General features: G+C 39.6%; 2 protein-coding genes across 3 annotated transcripts; one reads left to right on the plus strand and one right to left on the minus strand.

Annotated features, from left to right (window-relative positions):
* Window positions 1-240: 240 nt before the first annotated feature.
* Window positions 241-15,070, minus strand: LOC143846519 (dihydroxy-acid dehydratase, chloroplastic-like). Of its 2 annotated transcripts, none has more exons than XM_077354970.1 (4): window positions 14,616-15,070; window positions 12,303-12,374; window positions 1,081-1,156; window positions 241-644 (listed from the first exon to the last, which is right to left on the minus strand). In XM_077354970.1, exons 1-4 carry the CDS (start codon window positions 14,754-14,756, stop codon window positions 493-495), a joined length of 441 nt encoding a protein of 146 aa, XP_077211085.1. In that variant the 5' UTR covers window positions 14,757-15,070; the 3' UTR covers window positions 241-492. The 2 variants fall into 2 exon arrangements, with proteins under 2 accessions (XP_077211085.1, XP_077211084.1); XM_077354969.1 differs by having other exon boundaries at window positions 1,081-1,226.
* Window positions 15,071-17,831: 2,761 nt separating this feature from the next.
* LOC143892079 (stemmadenine O-acetyltransferase-like) lies at window positions 17,832-19,142 on the plus strand. The gene is made up of 2 exons (XM_077396547.1): window positions 17,832-18,374; window positions 18,462-19,142. Exons 1-2 carry the CDS (start codon window positions 17,832-17,834, stop codon window positions 19,140-19,142), a joined length of 1,224 nt encoding a protein of 407 aa, XP_077252662.1.
* The last annotated feature ends 344 nt before the right edge of the window (window positions 19,143-19,486 follow it).

The raw sequence follows: 19,486 nt of genomic DNA on the forward strand, positions 1-19,486 counted from the left end.
TTGCAACACTCTGTTTTCAATGAGAGCGTAGCTCTGTTCTAACACGTATAGCGCTGCATCAGTTTCTATCATGTGTAATGTGTGTCTGGCATGTTATTTTGCAATTATTAGTGGGTCAGGTGTTATATATAATGTCGGTTATGTTCTTTTACATGTATTAGTGGGTTGCAGGCATTAGATCATGGGATTATGTTCATAAATTTGAATAGAAAGAAGAAAAGGACAGACTGGTTTCGACGAATTCATCTATTACTTTGCTTCTTTTGTGTTTAACTCTAATTTGATCTTATCACATTTCCACATATCAATGGATGATTTTAAAGTAGTAAAAAAAAAAACTAGAAGAAATCCAGTAACCCTAAAATCCGTACCACCAAAGAGAGAGAGTAGTGAGTAGGAAAAAACCAAACCTTCCGAGGACCTTGGCTAGGGTTTGAATGTAGCAATCGATCATCTTCTTCTTGGTGATGCCCCAGGGCAGGTCCATGAGGATTAGCCAGTGCTGGAAGTCGCAGCCAGGGTAGTAGATGTAGGCAAGACTTTCTCTCGGAAGCTCCTTATAGTGGGTGATATTGGAGTCCAAATCCTTCTTGCTGAAGTACGACTGATCCTCATCCGAATCCTCGTCGGTGAAGTAGTACGACCTATGCTCGGAGAAGTACGACTGATCCTCCTCGGTGAAGTACGACTCCTCCTCCTCGGTGAAGTACGACTCCTTCTCCTCGCTGGCAGAGTCACCCCCGGAGCAGCACCGGATCTGGTTCAACCGGTTAGCACCGGGACTCACAATTCGGACGGCATGGGAGAGCGGCGAGGCTCTAGCGAAAGGAGAGCGAGAGATGAGAGATCGGGTGAGGGAGGCCATGGCGGAGGTTTGAACTCGAGACCTTTGGCTTTGATACCATGTTAAGGAGAAAATGATGGAAGAAAAGAGTGAGTTACGGTATGCTCCCCCTCACTCATGTATTTATATAGAGGACAGAACATACATATGACCACTATGCCCTTAGGCACTGACACAACATACACACACATACATCTAACATCGACAATAAAACCCTGCTTGGACATAATTTTTACCTGTAAGGAAGTGACATTCCCATCGCCTCAATTGCATAAGCCATTGTATTGGCTGTGTACATGCCACCACAAGCCCCTGCTCCAGGGCAAGTAATCTGAATAATATACTTGCTCAAATCAAGACTGATACTGGTGTCTCCATAGACCTAAAGTGTACCAACAACCCCAACGAATAAAGGCTTGAAAATATTGGTTAAGAAAGCAATGACGAATAATGAAAAAGCAGTAATCTTGAGTCCACAAAATAGAAATGGAAGTTCCTTTTTTCATTTTTCTTTGAGTGACACTGGAAAGGCAAATTCTGAGCTACAAGTAGTTATCTGAAAACATATAAGCCAAAGGGCTTAAAACAGATCTCAAGAATATGAAGTTCCACATTGACCTTATCTCTTCAGACAATCACATTTTGCTCATTACAAACATGCTCCAGTGACACTGGATAAATCTCACAACAATTGGCCTCTAAAGGCTTGGATTTACTGATCATTCTAAGTGATACTTCTTGTGTTATGAACCATATAATACAAAGATTTGAGTATTCAGTTGTTTGTTCATGAGAAGTTTTCAATGGGAGTTTAACTTTGATTGTCGTTAAGAGTGACGATGCCCTTTGTGGCTAGGGTAATGGGACAGCATGGTTTGAAATTTCGGCCGAAATTCGGCGAAACAAGGAAACTACTATTTTATTGGATATAAATTTCGGTAATTTCGGTCGAAATTTCGGTAAAATAATAAATTAATTAAAAAAACAGATTTTTGGGTAAAATTTCATAAAAAAACGAAATGAACCCCTGGCGAAAAGAAAATCTCCGAAGCAGTGGAAGCCCCGAGACCTGGTCGTAACGATACCTTTCTTAGTGGAAGATCAGATAAGACTTCTCTTCATCATGAGATTGAATGGATCTGCAGTACACACTCGAGAGACCTCCACACTCCTAGGTAAATCTAGTGACCATAAGCAACAGATTAACCAACTCATTTCTACTAACAAAAATTAAAAAGCCAATCATTCTCGTAGTGACTTTTCTACATTTTTGAGCATTTTATAGTTTATCACTAGATCTATAGGCGTACTGTATTGTTTGATTTTCTTATATATTTACTAGTAGACCTGGCAAACGGGTATCCCACGCGGGTACAGGTACGACCCGTGCGGGTACAGACCCAGTGGGTACGGGTAAAAAATACCTGCGATTCTGCGGGTAGCCATTTCATGTACTCAGACCCCACCCGGGCGGGTACGGGTAAACCCGCGGGTAACCCGGCAAATTTTGGAATACTGGACAATCTGAAAACTGCCCCATTTACAGAATAAGATCACATGTCCTTGAACAAATAATTATACTCAAAGATCTCCTCAGCACACCCAACGTCAAAACCAAAACAAGAAAAACTAACCAACAACAAATTAAGCACACGGACACAAGGCACATCGTTTTTCTTTTTATCTCAAAAACCCTTTCTTTAATTTATAAACTCTACAACAGAGAATATTTCTACAAAACCCACGAAGTAGGGAGTGCGATTTATCAGCTCCATTTAAAAAAAACAAGAGATTAGAAAATAATCTCTTAAAACCCTAACATTTCATCAAACAAGAGATTAGAAAATAATCATAGCCCCTAAGGCCCTAACCCTATTAAGAGAGAGAGAGAGAGAGAGAGAGAGAGAGAGAGAGAGAGAGAGTCAGAGTAAATTACTGAAAACTAGGGTTCCCTAAAATCTTAAAGCTAAATACTGTAAAAAACTAGGGTTTTCCACAATCTACTATATGTAGAGAGAGAGAGAGGGAGAGTTCGAAATACCCTTTCCACAATCTTTCGTTGCTGCAAAAACGAGGGTTTGTGAGATGCAAAAACCCTACACACTGAGGGAGAATATAAAAGTCTGATGCTTTTCATTTTTTGGGAGAATATAAACCGTGGGCATTTTGGTCTCTAAAACCCCTTTGGCTTAAAAGTTAAAACCTCTAAAAATCTGATGTTTTTCATTTTTTGTTTTTTGACTTTTTTTATGCTACAGGCACCTGCGGGCACCCGCGGATTTACCCGGCCCAGCCCAGTTTTGACGGGTTGGGTGGACCCGCGGGTCCACTTCAAACGGGTCACTAGTTAGAGACCCACACCCGCAAATTTGCGGGCGGGCCGGGTGGACCCGAGGGTGCAGGTCACTTTTTGCCAGGTCTATTTACTAGGCTATTTTTAATTTATTTAATTTGCATATTGAATTGTTTGATTGTTTCATATATTTAAGAATAATGATAAGGTAACCGAGTTGAAGACAAAGAGTGTGTGTAACCGAACAAATAGCCTCTTCACATATGATTTGTGGACACGGACACAGACACGAGTGCCGCGTGTCGACACGGACACGGAGTGTCGGACACGGCAAACTCCCAAAATTTAGAAACGGAGACACCGCTAAAATAGAAAGTACATATAATCGTGATTTGCGGATACGGATTCGTGTGCCGAGTTTTGACACGGATACGAGGTATCTGACATGGAAATGCTTACAAATCTAGAAGTAGTGGCACACTCATACACGTACATACATATTAAGTCACTAACACTTCAGCAGTACATTTAAAAGTGTCTAAAGGACTATGATTTGGCCGACACTTCGAATTTATTGCCGACACCCATGTCCTGCCGTGTCGACACTCCTTTGGACACTTTGAAAGGTATTGCTCGAAGTGATATGGACGTTTGGACAAGTTTTTGTACCGTGTCAAGTGTGATTGAAAGACATTCAGTTTTATCATTGAATAATGTGTTTACCTCTTTTATTATTAAGTCTTCTTTAATTATAAATTCTTCTTTTAGCTCTTCTTTAACTAATATTTGATGCTATATCCCCTCCCATAGCCGTGTCCCGGTTTCTAAATTTTGGGGGTTTGCCGTGTCCGTGTCCACAAATCATAGCTAAAGGAGTGTCGACACGTGTGGACACGGGTGTCATGTCAGACACGACACGACACGTGTCGACAAGAAATTCAAAGTGTCGGCCAAATCATAGTCTTCACACATTAGCAAACTTCGTTCCTGTTTTTGGCTTTTTTTCCTTAAATGGCAAAACTAACCCTCGCATACCATGTGGCATGATGGGATTTGTTTGGTTCCACTCTCAGTCTTGGTAGCAGCACTTGTAGGCTAGACCTATCAAGTCATGCAAGCTTCTTTTGTTTTTCCTCATTATTTTATTTCTTAATTTATTTATTTTACATTTTAATATTCTTTTTTTAATTGTTACAAGATCTACATGTTATGGAGTATGATCCATGTATGTATTGGTCTCCGTGTTCATTTTTATTAACTTATTTTACTTTTTTTGCCCCTTTCATAATTTTCAACTTTTTTTTATGTTTTAGAAACTTTGACCTACATGTGTATAAATGGGTTCTTATATATTTTGCTATTTTCTTAACTGTGAGACCTATTATTATTTTTGTAGTTATGTTAGCATTTTACCACGAAAACAGCCTCTCTGCAAAGCAGGAGTAAGGCTGCGTACATCTAACCCTCCCCAGACCCCGCAATGGCGGGAGCCTCATGCACTTGGCCGCCCCTATGTTAGCATTTTACCAACTAATGTAGTAATTAATAAAACATGAGATAAGCAGACAGACATGCATATTATACACTGATCGGAGAACTGAAAATCTATTAAATCGTGTTGAAATTATCAAGTTATAATTTTAGTTCAAGTAAAAATGACAAAAAAAATATTAGTCAACAGAACAATGTGGTCAAAACATTGCATATAGCTCTGTTTTTCTAAGAACATTTATAAGATTTTAAATTTAGGAAAAGCTTACAGTTTCTAAGAACAATTATACATTGGAACTTATAGAGATCCCGACCCGGAATTTGGGTTCTGTGATTTGGGGACAGCATTTGTAGAGTTTTTTGAGAAGGTCAGGGGGAGGATTCTGTGATTTGGGTTCTGTGATTTGAGTTTGGGATTTGGGTCCTGTGTTTACATCGGATGAGAGAATACTGAAGAAGCGGAGGTGGGGACAGGAGAAAAGATTTGGGCGTAGACGGGCTAACAAGCCTAAGCCCTGCACCATGCGTGCCTGCAAAATATGCTTCTCATATCTAGATTAGATGGCCTTTTTTATATGCTTCAAGGTCAAGGCCACGGATTTTCATACGGTGAAAGCGCATAGAGTCAAGTATTTTTCAAAAGATACGGTACGGCTTACACAATAGGATGATCGAAGCCCTTAATTTGATGGGTTTTGTTCGTTTTAGATCATGTGATCCGATTGCGAGCCCCAATTATTTGTCACAATCTAAAGTGAACAACGGGGCATTAGAGGCGGGTTGAATTAGAGTTCACCCGAGGCTCGGATTGGGTCGAGTCATAGCTGAGCTAATGCTAGTTCAGGCTCAACTAGGTTTGGATGTATCTGCATCATCATATGTAGCATGGGCAGAGCCCTCACCAAGAGTAGTAGTGGATGAGCTGCCAGGGAGGCACTGTTGGGCGTACGAAAAGATCTCTCGTAGAGAGGGCAGAGAGCTCGAACCGATTAGCTGTTGTCAGAACGGCAAGAAGTCAGGACCCAAGGACTCAAGATAATGAATATCTCGGAGCTGGTCCCGCTGACGATTAAGAACCCTCAGAAGTCAGAAGCATGAAAACATCCAACCGCTGGCAAAGAGAGACAAACATGTCCCTGCGCTCAAAACCTATCCACTCTGAATATGTGGCGCAAATGCGTGTGAGGTTATCAACCCCAGAGAACAAAATAGCATCATGATCCCAAATATCCTTAGTCGTCGCCTAGTCCATCAACGGCTGAGCTATGTGGGAAGCCATGCCCTGCCATAGTAAGGTGCAAACCATCGCATCATCCTGACGCCACCTGTCATAGGTCGGGTCAATGGGTAGAGGCGGATCATGCTCAATCAGAGAGCCGAGCGAGGAGATAGGTCTCAACCACTCGTCGCCAGCTTAGATAATTGGAGCCATCGAGGCGCTCCGAGGTCATATGAGGAAAAGAATGTTCGATAAATGTCTTGTGTTTAAACAAAAGAAATACGGAAAGGAGAGGAAGCCAACAAACATTATGATGATGGACCACTCAAAAGATCATAATCTCTTGTGCTACACGTGAGCAGAGATGAGCACTGTTCTTTTGAGATGAAATAACATTCCATACAGTTCCTCTCACCTTATACAGAAAATCAACTAGTCTCTCTCTGTCAATCATAGTAATTATAGAAGAAACTTACGAATTTTTCATTACATTAGTAGGTAAATACATGGCAGTGACAAACTTTACATGGGAGGAAAAATTGTGTGCTGCGTAATAATCTTTTATTTTTTTTTGAAATGGTAATATATTAAAAAGGTGAGCCGAGATGGACCACCCGAGATACAAAGAGAATACATAAATACTAATCAGACAAAACAGAAAATATACATCAAAGACATCACAAACTTCTCACGGAGGAAGGAAATCGAACCACTCCAGCCCCTCTTTTAGAACACCAGTTCTAGCGAGGGAGTCCGCTTCCCCATTTGCTTCGCGACGAACATACTTACATACCATGGATGACTCTGCAATAAGATCATGGATTTCCTCAAAGTAACTTAAAAATCTCCAGGGAGGAACCACTTTCCCCGATAACCAACCGATGACATTTGAAGAGTCTCCTTCCACAATTGTCCTATCATAAGAATCAACACTTAGACGCTTAATCCCCTGATATGCAGCCCTTACTTCCGCTTCAGACGAATCAGAAATTCCAATTGGACCTGCAAAAGCCCACGACACTCCCCCTCGGGAGTCCCTACAAAGGCCTCCAACCCCAGCTGGACCCGGGTTCCCAAGACAGGACCCATCAAAATTCATTTTGATATGACCTTCAGAGGGGGCTTCCCACTTCAGACTTCTCTTCTCTCTTTTCAGACCTTCAGAGCACACAATGCGCCACTCCTCCCAAAGATCGAAAGCTGAGACAAAATTAAACAAAGGGATGCTTTTAACCCAAAAAATAACTAGCGCTATGATTTTATTATATAACCAATATGCTGACTTTGCCGCTCCTTCGAAAACTCTCGAGTTTCGTTCCTTCCAAATGACCCACCACAATGTTATCAAACATAACCTCCAGAGCACCTTACCTTTTTTCTTCCAGGGCACAAAATCCCAACTCGAAAATAAATCTGCTATAGACTTGGGGAAGACCCAACAGATGCCAAACCTGACCAGAATGAGAGCCCAAATCGCCCTTGCAACCTTGCAATGAATAACCAGATTGAGAGCCCAAATCTTTTATTATGCCATAGATTTCTAGCAAGTGATGGTAGACAGCCAAATCAACGCCAGAAAAACCAGATGTTCTTGGATGGTGGCATGGTAATAGCTATGCGTGGATAGCTATCCTCGGCAACCGGTGGATCGGGATGAAAAACTGAGGCTGAGTTGGGATTTCACTATGGAAATTCCCTCCTAAGTTGAGAAATTTCAAACTCCAAATTGCCCCCTTTTCAAATGAAGTAGACAGTTCAACCCGAGCTTTTCCCTAAAAATTGGGGTGGGGATACCCTATGTCATCAAAAAGAAAAAAGAAATCTTCCCGGTGGGGGGTTTGGAATTTTCAAATCGAGTCAAATGATTTTAAATAGAGTTCTCTTTGTTGCGTAAGTTATTTGATAACTATAAGAAAACAGCATCAGCTATACCTAAAAGATCAATGATTTAGCTTTCCTTTCTAGGCTCCTAGATACGCCTTATTATTATTATTTTATTAATTGATTTCAAGGTAGAGAGCTTCAAGTGAAGGTAGAAACGAATTTAAGAAAAGAAACCCAAATTGAAACCCTAAAAATCCCTCCCATGGATGGCATTCTTTTTTGATGGAGATGACTGGTGGGGAGATCCATGGGATACTAAAACAGCCTCGTCCCTACAAGAATCCCCCAATTCAAATAATTAGAAAAATACAAAAATGAAGAAGTCTGCATTGAGAGAGACGAAATCGACAGGTGGTGGAAGTTAGGAGGAGAGAGATAGAGATGAGGGGAGCTGCTTGCATGCTATGATATTTGATACGCTCGTGGCAAGACGTGGGGAAAATATCTCTAACGTTTGAGAGAGAGAGAGAGAGAGAGAGAGAGAGAGAGAGAGACGAACATGGTGTGTGAAGAGGGGAGACGTGCGGTTCCTTGTGTTTTCTTTTCTGAAAAATATTCAAAACTAGGGCTTCTCTCTCTTGGGCTTCATATTTAAATGCTTTAAGTGGGCCCTCTTTGCTAGCTTTTCTTTACAAGTGAAAGTACTCCTATGCCTCTACAACAAAACACAATCAAAAGGTAAGATCAGAGCCAAAATGGAAAACGGCATCTAAACAAACTGACTAAAGCGTATGTGGTGTGTGCAAGTGGGCCCTAGATGATGTGGACATCCCCCACATCATAGGCATATCAAAATAGATATCTAAATGAGTCCAATAATCCAAATAAAAGTGAAATAACAACTGCAATAATAAAAGGATGATCCGACGGCTTGAATCACATCAGGTACCCACATACCGAGGATGACAAAAAATCAAAATTGCATCGACTGATACATAAGGTGTATCTGTTGATAAAGGACTGATACGATTACTATGTGGCTGATATTGGATCTGTATCGTGTCATATACTCATAGTCAATACCCTAAACATCATTTTTTTCACCCATTGAATTTTTTATAAAATAGAGAAGAGCACAAGCATCAGTGGTTGACAGGTAAGGAATGTTCGGATATTCACTATTGTCTTCTTCCATTGAACATTGTCCCAATCTGCTTTCCCGGTCCATTATACGCTATAATCAAGATCTGTCGCTTTACAGAAAGTATGGGAGAACATTTTGAGTTCATAATGAAATGAACCCCAGACGAAGAGAAAATCTCCCAAGCAGTGGAAGCCCCGAGAGCTTTTGAGCTCATAATGAAATGAACCCCCGGGCGAAGAGAAAATCTCCCAAGCAGTGGAAGCCCCGAGACCTGGTCGTGACAATACCTTTCTTAGTGGAAGATCAGATAAGACTTCTCTTCATCACGAGATTGAACGGATCTGTAGTACACACTCGAGAGACCTCCACACTCCTAGGTAAATCTAGCGACCATGAGCAACAGATCAACCAACTCATTTCTACTAACAAAATTTAAAAAGCCAATCATTCTCGTAGTGACTTTTCTACATTTTTGAGCATTTTATAGTTTAACACTAGATCTATAGGCGTACTGTATTGTTTGATTGTCTTATATATTTACTAGGCTATTTTTAATTTATTTAATTTGCATATTGAATTGTTTGATTGTTTTATATATTTAAGAATAATGATAAGGTAACCGAGTTGAGGACAGAGAGTGTATGTGTAACCGAACAAATAGCCTCTTCACATGTGATTTATGGACACGAACACGGACACGGAGTGTCGGACACGGCAAACTCCCAAAATTTAGAAATGGAGACACCGCTAAAATAGAAAGTACATATAATCGTGATTAGCGGATACGGATTCGTGTGCCAAGGTTTGACACGGATACGAGGTATCTGACATGGAAATGCTTACAAATCTAGAAATAGTGGCACACTCATACACGTACTTACATATTAAGTCACTAACACTTCAACGGTACATTTAAAAGTGTCTAAAGGAGTGTCAACACGTGTGGACACGGGTGTCATGTCGGACACGACACGACACGTGTGTCGACAAGAAATTCAAAGTGTCGGCCAAATCATAGTCTTCATACATTAGCAAACTTCGTTCCTTTTTTTGGCTTTTTTCCTTTAAATGGCAAAACTAACCCTCCCATACCATGTGGCATGTAGGGATTTGTTTGGTTCCACTCTCAGTCTTGGTAGCAGCACTCGTAGACTAGACCTATCAAGTCATGCAAGCTTTTATTTGTTTTCTTCATTATTTTATTTCTTAATTTATTTATTTTAATTTTAATATTCTATTTTTAATTGTTACAAGATCTACATGTTATGGAGTATGATCCATGTATGTATTGGTCTCTGTGGTCATTTTTATTAACTTATTTTACTTTTTTTGCCCATTTCATAATTTTTAACTTTTTTTTATGTTTTAGAAACTTTGACCTACATTTGTGTATAAATGGGTTCTTATATATTTTGCTATTTTCTTAACTGTGAGACCTATTATTATTTTTGTAGTTATGTTAGCATTTTACCACGGAAACAGCCTCTCTGCAAAGCAGAGGTAAGGCTGCGTACATCTAGCCTTCCCAGACCCCGCAATGGCGGGAGCCTCGTGCACTGGGCCGCCCCCTATGTTAACATTTTACCAACTAATGTCGTAATTAATAAAACATGAGATAAGCATACAGACATGCAGATTATACACTGATCAGAGAACTGAAAATCTAATAAATTGTGTTGAAATTATCAAGTTATAATTTTAGTTCAAGTAAAAATGACAAAAAAAAATATTAGTCAACAGAACAATGTGGTCAAAACATTGCATATAGCTCTGTTTTTCTAAGAACATTCATAAGATTTTACATTTAGGAAAAACTTACAGTTTCTAAGAACATTTTTACATTGGAACTTTTTCAAGTAACCAACCCATAAGAAGACAGAAGTGGAGGACATAAAACAAAAGTGCATCTACACAAGGATATTCCAAAAATGGGGATTTGAATATGAAGAAGCATTGCCTTCATAGCAAATCTTTCACTTTTCATGCACCACAATAATGAATAAAAATTTGAAATGCTTTTGTACAACTCTAAAAAAGAAAGGCTTCAATAAATCTACTTAATATGTGAAAAGCAAGTAGCATTTGCTTCCTAGTTCTGTTTTCTCATGATTAAGGGTCACAGGAGATGCAAAGAAATAACATACGTGGATATGAAATTTTAGACAAATGAGGATAAAAGGCTCTATATTGGTGAAGAGATGAAATCATGGCTTAGGTTAAAAGCAGATGCAAAGATACGTGGAACAAAAAGTAAATAAATAAAGGGGTTTTTGCAAATGAAGTCTTCTACTTTGCTTTATTTGCAAAAAGAGTCTTCTAGTTCCACAATTTCCAAATAGAGTCATCACTTTAGCGTGGACCTTGCCAATCAGGTCATGCCATCAATTTATGACCAAAATACCTATCGTAGATTTTTTTTTACTCATAACATGCCCAAAATGTCCTTGCATATGAAAAGATGAAATTATCTTTTAAAAAGACCAAAATACCCATGATGCTCATGGATATGTTTTGATAGGGCAGGTAACACCAAGTCAACTCAAACCCATGGATCAGGCCGGGCCCACCGATTTACCCTTTTTATGGAGTAGAGCCCATGTCTAGGATTCACAATTTTACATCGTATGTTGTGATAGGGTGGGCTCATTTTTTTTACACCTATGCATAGCATAGGCCAAGAATGCTATGATTGGGTAGGTCCCACGATCTCCACCCGAGCCCATGTATAGAGTAGGGCCCATAATTTGTCTTTTAATGTATAAGAATGCTAGCATATACATAAGGAATTTTAGTCTTTTTATTAGGTAGTTTGTCCTTTTAAATACAAGGACATTTTGGTCTTTTTATGAGTAAAGAAATCTACCATGGGCATTTTGGTCACAAACCAATGACTTGACCTGATTTGCAAAATTCTCTCAAATGTTACGACTCTATTTGCACATTGTCAAACAAGAAGACTCTTTTTGCAAATAAAACAAAGTAGAATACTTCTTTTGGAAAAACCCCATAAATAAAATAAAAAGAAAGAAAAAAGACACGCAGTTCAGCCATTCATATCAAATTTATAAAATGGCAAATGAATGTGCATACCTGGAAAGTAGAAAGCAAATCATCACAATTGCCAAGGACGTGACCGGGCAGCATAAAATTTAGATACAATAAATACATGACTTTACTTTTAAAAACAAAAAATAAATACATGACTTTGACAGTCAGCAGTTCAAACCAATTAGTTGTAACTTATGAGAAGAGAGAAAACACCTAACCTCTATTTCTCGTGAAGTTCATATTTTACAAAAGAGAAAAATCACTTCATCAAACCTAATGACGGCATAAATATTACACCGTGGGATAAAAAAGAGCACTAACGGAATTACAACATACGACTATTAAAAAAATGGAATTACAACAGACATAAGGAATACAAAAAAGTGAACTAGGTCAAATAAAAAAGTTAATATGTATACAATATTTCCTAAACACTAACCTTCTTAGTTCCACCATAGACCAAGATACTGGGTCGATTTATCCGTCCGATTGCCATAATTCTACCTGCAATCTGTAGAGGCACAAAATCAGATTCAAAATGCACAGTTCAACTTAACACAAACTCCACAATAGGCGTAGGCTGTAGGAAAAGAAAAAAGATACAAACAAGATAGTTTTCATCAGTCATCAAAATATTATTGAAATGAAAAAGAAAGCATGCTTTGTCAAGCCAACCTCAAAACATGACGACAATCCAAATTTTCGCTACTGATTTAGAGAGAGTATTATTACTGGCAGAATCAAATGTCAAAAGGATTAATACATTGAGTTCACATGCTAGGCAAGTAATGTTACAAAGGTATGTGTAAACACTCGAACAAAAGAATCACAATTGCAAGAACAATTCAAGTGCAATGACTAAAGAAAAAACAACTTCATGAAATTGTAGAAAAAGGGAAATGCGGCCTGCAGAAAAGACAAATCATATTTGGACATCGAAAGATTTGAAACCAAAAGTGAGTCCTTAGACGTTAGCGTGTTTAACTGTGGATATTTGAGACCTGAATAGACAATTCTCTCCCGAGTACGTTCACATCCCTCATAGTACTAATGGGATGGTGGATTAGAAACACAAAGGAATGACATGGAGATTTTATGCATTGGAGTGTTCTCACTCTTGGGTAGTGCTGGGGACAACCTCACCCTTAGTTGTTCTCATTGTCTCCTTTTCAATAAATGTTTCCACTATTTCTAAACGCTCCCTATATGGTGGCCGACCGTCAAGTCCTGTGAAGGTGGTACGTCAGTGTCTTAAAAACTGTGCTGATGTTGGATCAAATATCAAGGGTGGTACCATTTTGATGGTACTTGATGGTCGGGCACCATATAAAAACTCATTTCTAAAAGAAAAAGAATAAGCAATTCATTTATCACCAAAATAGTGAAGTACAACCTAGAAAAGTTTCTTCAGCCCAAAATAGAGTGTTATAAAGAGAAGAACAGTCGGTTCATAAAGAAAACTTGCAGTGAATCAAGTGCCACAAAATTGCAGAGAGAACTACTTGAATGTCAAGCAAATCAGATTGAATAAGCATCAATGTGGCAGACTAGATTTGAAAGATGACCCCCAAGCTAAAGAGATGTCAGTTATGGTCAATCTCTGCGCATGTTGTAACGTCCTTTGATTTTTTTTAATAAATGCTCCTTTCTTGTTTAGAAAAGAAAATTATGAAATATGGTACAATGAATACTTAACAATCAAAAAATTAACTTGGGATTTATAGTACACTGAATAGTTAACAATCAGAACGTTTACTTGGGATTCATAAACATGAGCTTTCAGATAAATGACACGATATTAGTCACTTATCTGACTCATTGCAAACATTTTATGTTTAAGTGGAACTTCATTCAGTCAATCAGACCAGTTATGGGTTTCTCTTTCATTTTTCAATTTAACAGAAGACATACTAGCCAGACCTTTAATCTCCAAAAACTGATTGAGTCCAGAAAACTGCTAATCTCCAAAACTTTAGCACTTCGTAGAACAAAACACACGCCAACATCTGCTAGTAACTTATCAAAAAAATGCTAGCCACAGCAGTCTCTGAAATTCAATAGCCAGTCCAAAAACTATCTCTAGGTTCGACACATAGGTGCCCTTCACCCAAACCAGACTTTGTTGCTAACATTGATTGTTGCAATGTCCGAAAGAAAGAAGTTCTCAGCAGAACCAAACCTGAGGGACTTTTTTCTCTCTTTTTTCTAAAGCCTAAGCCTGAGAGATTTTCCAATGAACAAGTACCCTAAAAAAATCACACACTAGAGCAGAACCAAAATGTCCACTCCCTACTCTCTGTTTGAGAAAGTCTCTAGTACCTTGAGAAAGTCTCTATAAAACTCGAAACTTTAAACACTTAATTTTTCCATTGTTTTCACATTTTTTTTTCAGTAACTGCACCATGACATAACCTAATCCTACTTCCTTAATCACTATAAAACAACCAATTCATTGAAAAATCGAATCAATGAAGCTTCCCACAAACGTCAATTACACCCCAGACTAATGGTGCAAATTGACGTCTCTCCCATTGCCCAGTAAAAAAATCAAACTAACACTAAAAACACAAAAAACATTAAAAAAAAAAACGCAGAATTTTATTTTGAAAAAATAAAGCACAAAACCCAAGACCAAAAAGAATTTAACAAGAATAAAACCCAAAACCCAACAAGAGAGAGAGAGAGATGGGGGGAGAGAGAGGGGGAGAGATTTGGGTTTAGGGTTTAGGGTTTAGGAAAGAAAAGATGTTACATTTTTGTCACGGGCAATGGTGACGTTGGCGTCGTACTGGTGTCCACCCATAACATTTTCAATACGATCGGCAATCAAATCCCTAGTCCCCAAAGAAATTGCATTATTAAACCCAATCGTGTCAAACCTAAAACCCACCATTCCAGCCCTCTGAACCCCCTCTTGGACGGCCTTGGCAAGGGGGTGACCCCCGTACCAGAGGGAGGAGATCCCGACCCGGAATTTGGGTTCTGTGATTTGGGGACAGCATTTGTAGAGTTATTTAAGAAGGTCAGGGGGAAGATTCTGTGATTTGGGTTCTGTGATTTGAGTTTGGGATTTGGGTCCTGTGATTTTAGTTTGGGATTTGGGTTCTGTGTTTACATCGGAGGAGAGAATACTTAAGAAGCGGGGGTGAGGAAAGGAGAAGAGATTTGGGCGTGGACGGGCTAACAAGCCTAAGCCCTGCACCATGCCTGCCTGCAAAATATGCTTCTCGTATCTAGATTAGATGGCCTTTTTTATATGCTTCAAGGCCACGGATTTTGATACGGTGAAAGCGCATATAGTCAAGTATTTTTCAAAACATACGGTACGGCTTACACAACAGGATGATCGAAGCCCTTAATTTATTGGGCCCTGTTCGTTTTAGATTATGTGATCCGATCGCGAGCCCCAATTATTTGTCACAATCTAAAGTGAACAACGGGGCATCAGAGGCGGGTTGAATTAGAGTTCACCCAAGGCTCGGTTTGGGTTGAGTTATAGTTGAGCTAATGCTAGTTCAGGCTCAACTAGGTTTGGATGTATCCGCATCATCATCTGTAGCAAGGGCAGAGCCCTCACCAAGAGTAGAAGTGGATGAGCTGCCAGGGAGGCATTGTTGGGTGCGCGAATAGATCTCCCGTAGAGAGGGCAGATAGCCCAAACTGATTAGTTGTTGTCGGAACGGCAAGAAGTCAGGACCCAAGGACTCAAGATAATGAACATCCCGGACCTGATCCCGCTGACGATTAAGAACCGTCAGATAGAAGTCAAAAGCATGAAAACATCCAACCGCTGGCAAAGAGAGACAAACATGTCCCTGCGCTCAAAACCTATCCACTCTAAATATGTGGCGCAAATGCGTGTGAGGTTATCAACCCCAGAAAACAAAATAGCATCATGATCCCAAATATCCTTAGTCGTCGCCTAGTCCATCAACGGCTGAACTATGTGGGAAGCCATGCTCTGCCATAGTAAGGTGCGAACCATCGCATCATCCTGACGCCACATGTCATAGGTCGGGTCAATGGGTAGAGGAGGATCACGCTCAATCAGAGAGATGTGTCCCAGAGTGAGGAGATAGGTCTCAACCGCTCGACGCCAGCTCAGATAATTGGAGCCATCGAGGTGCTCCGAGGTCATATGAGGAAAAGAATGCTCGATAGATGTCTTGTGTTTAAACAAAAGAAATATGGAAAGGAGAGGAAGCCAACAAACATTATGATGATGGACCACTCAAAAAGAGCATAATCTCTTGTGCTACACTTGAGTAGAGATGAGCACTGTTCTTTTGAGAGGAAATAACATTCCATACACTTCCTCACACCTTATACAGAAAATTAACTAGTCTTTCTCTGTCAATCATAGTAATTATAGAAGAAACTTATGATTTTTTCATTACATTAGTAGGTAAATACATGGTAGTGACAGACTTTACATGGGAGGAAAAATTGTGTGCTGTGTGCTGCGTAATAATCTTTTATTATGCCATAGATTTCTAGCAAGTGATAGTAGACAGCCAAATCAATATCAGAAAAACCAGATGTTCTTGGATGGTGGCACGGTAATAGCTATGCGTGGATAGCTATCCTCGGCAACCGGTCGATCGGCATGAAAAACTCAGGCTGAGTTGGGGGATTTCACTATGAAATTCCCTCCTAAGTCGAGAAATTTCAAACTCCAAATTGACCCCTTTTCAAATGAAGTAGGCAGTTCAACCCGAGCTTTTCCCTAAAAATTGGGGTGGGGATACCCTATGTCATCAAAAAGAAAAAAGAAATCTTCACGGTGGGGGGTTTGGAATTTTCAAATCGAGTCAAATGATTTTAAATAAAGTTCTCTTTGTTGCGTAAGTTATTTGATAACTATAAGAAAACAGTATCAGCTATACCTAAAAGATCAATGATTTAGCTTTCCTTTCTAGGCTCCTAGAGACGCCTTATTATTATTATTTTATTAATTGATTTCAAGGTAGAGAGCTTCAAGTGAAGGTAGAAACGAATTGAAGAAAAGAAACCCAAATTGAAACCCTAAAAATCCCTCCCATGGATGGCATTCTTTTTTTATGGAGATGACTGGTGGGGAGACCCACGGGATGCTAAAACAGCCTTGTCCCTACAAGAATCCCCCAATTCAAATAATTAGAAAAACACAAAAACGAAGAAGTCTGCATCGATAGAGAAGAAATTGACAGGTGGTGGAAGTTAGGAGGAGAGAGATAGAGATGAGGGGAGCTGCTTGCATGCTATGATATTTGATACGCTCATGGCAAGACGTGGGGAAAATATCTCTCACGTTTGAGAGAGAGAGAGAGAGAGAGGCATAATTATTTGCCGACTTTATCCTCTGCTATATACAAAAAATAATAATAATAATAACATGTATACGCGGAATTGAGGAGGGCCTATACACAGAATTTGCTTGTATATAAATTCGCTATACAGAGGAGGGACTGCCACGTGGCAGCACTACTGAAATCAGAAAAGCTGCCACTTTCCTTCCGGCTTATTATAGCTTATTATAGTACAGAGGAGGGACTGCCACATGGCAGCACTACTGAAATCAGAAAAGCTGCCACTTTCCTTCCGGCTTATTATAGCTTATTATAGTACAGAGGAGGGACTGCCACATGGCAGCACCACAGAAATCAGAAAAGCTGCCACTTTCCGGAACCACTTTCCTTCCGGCTTATTATAGTACAGACAAGGGACTGCCACGTGACACCACAGAAATTAAAAAAGCTGCCACTTTCCTTCCGGCTTATTATAGTAGATAGATATAGATTAGTCAAAATATCCTTACTTTACATTAATGAATTAATAACTACCTTAATATCTGATTTCAGCTGTTCTTTAAGAAAAAAAACAAAATCTTTGACTTCATGGGTTATATAAGAAGGCAAGTTCTTGTGCAAGAAAGAAGCCCAAACCCTCTCTTTAACATTTTCTTCCTGCCATTGATTTGGACTCCAAGATGTGGGGCGTGCAAGTCATCTCCACTGAAACCATAAAACCATCCTCTCCAACTCCATATCACATCAGTAGCTTCAAACTCTCCATGCTAGATCAGCAAGTTTCTTCACAATATATTCCTCTGATTCTTTTCTACTCTGAGGATGGAGATGGCTACAACAAAATGAATAATGTTAAGAAAACTCAGCAACTAAAGAGTTCTCTTTCAGAAACCTTAACCCTTTTCTACCCATTAGCAGCTAGGATCAGAGAACCTGGCTTCGTAGATTGTAACGATGAGGACGTACAGTTTATCAAGGCTCGCGTTAATGATGGGCTATCGGAATTTCTCAAGAAGGTTGATATGGAATTACTAGAGAATTTCGTCCCTTGCCGTCTCCACCGATCAAAATCCGGGAGTGATGTACTTTTCGCCGTTCAAGTCAACATATTTGATTGTGGAGGATTGGCAATTGGAGTAGACATGTTGCACCAGATTGGAGATGGGACTTTCTTGACTACATTATTGAACAGCTGGGCAGCCACAGCACGCGGATCGAACGAAGTGAGTTGACCGAGTTTCAACTCGGCCGTGCTCTTTCCACCGAGAGAAATAACCACTCTTCCTGGACACATGTTTCCCATAGGAAAGAAAATTATTGCCAAGAGGTTTGTATTCGAAGCGGCGAAGATAGAGAAACTAAGAGCTAGAGGCAGTAAGGACTCTACTCTAGTGCGACCGAGCAAAGTCGAGGCAGTGTCTGCCCTAATTTGGCGATGTGTAATTAAGATTCAAAAGGAGTCAGGGTTCATGGGTTCATATGCTGCAGTGCATATTGTTGGTCTGCGTAAAAGGATGACCCCTCCTTTGCCAGAAAATTCCATAGGAAATCTCTGGGTTCCTGTATTTACAACAGGGATATTGGAAAGTGAGTGTAATGAAGAAGACATGAAGAGTTGCTTAGAAGTGCAGCTTAAGAATGCGATAAGGAAAGTGGACTGTGATTATGTGAAAGAACTGCAAGGACCAGCTGGGATTCAAAAGGTTTATGAAAGTGTGAAAGATCTGTATGAGAAACACTCAAAATCTGGTATTGAGTTCTGTAGTTTCAATAGTTGGTGTGGCTTTCCCATCTATGAAGCTGATTTTGGTTGGGGAAAGCCCACTTGGGTCGGCCTTCACCCGATTCCTGTGAAGAATATGTTTCTTCTGGTTACGACGAGGAGTGGTGATGGAATCGAAGTTTGGGTCAACATGGAGGAAGACGAGTTAGCCAAATTCGAACAAGATCAAGAACTTCTTTCCTTCGTTGCTCTACCAAGCATTGCTTAATATCATTAAAATTTGGTCATCATGTGGTGAATTGTGAATTGTGGCAAAAATATTCACCGGCCATTTATTTTTATGTTAACCTGATCGAATTAGTTAAGTTCTATAAAAAAAATATGTGATAATAATGATTATGATCTTGGTCTAGTATTCCTTTAATGTAAACTTACTGTTATATGGAAAACACTTCTAAAACGGATCCCCTACAGAAAATAAGGGAGGAGTGAAAATGACCGATCTATTTAGCCATTTTTATGTGTTTTTTTCTTTTTACATTTGTGGCGATACACGCTTTCTTATTTGTATGTTTGCGGACGTGTCACAATAGTGGACTAACGTCGTGCTTT

The sequence above is a fragment of the Tasmannia lanceolata genome, unplaced genomic scaffold (genome assembly GCF_043159265.1).
Source record: "Tasmannia lanceolata isolate RefF3 unplaced genomic scaffold, GAP_Taslan_0.1 ptg000015l, whole genome shotgun sequence".
NCBI classification, from domain to species: Eukaryota; Viridiplantae; Streptophyta; class Magnoliopsida; order Canellales; family Winteraceae; genus Tasmannia; species Tasmannia lanceolata.

What these genes read in the sequence shown, in the direction of transcription:
- LOC143892079 (XM_077396547.1), top strand. Translation starts at nt 17,832, where the DNA reads ATGTGGGGCGTGCAAGTCATCTCCACTGAAACCATAAAACCATCCTCT. An exon ending in CAGCACGCGGATCGAACGAA is followed by an intron (nt 18,375 to 18,461) that starts GTGAGTTGACCG and finishes CCCATAGGAAAG; the next exon opens with AAAATTATTGCCAAGAGGTT.
- LOC143846519 (XM_077354969.1), bottom strand. Translation starts at nt 14,756, where the DNA reads ATGGTGGGTTTTAGGTTTGACACGATTGGGTTTAATAATGCAATTTCT. An exon ending in TCTATGGTGGAACTAAGAAG is followed by an intron (nt 1,227 to 12,302) that starts GTTAGTGTTTAG and finishes GGTACACTTTAG; the next exon opens with GTCTATGGAGACACCAGTAT. An exon ending in GGAATGTCACTTCCTTACAG is followed by an intron (nt 645 to 1,080) that starts GTAAAAATTATG and finishes CTCCGAGCATAG; the next exon opens with GTCGTACTACTTCACCGACG.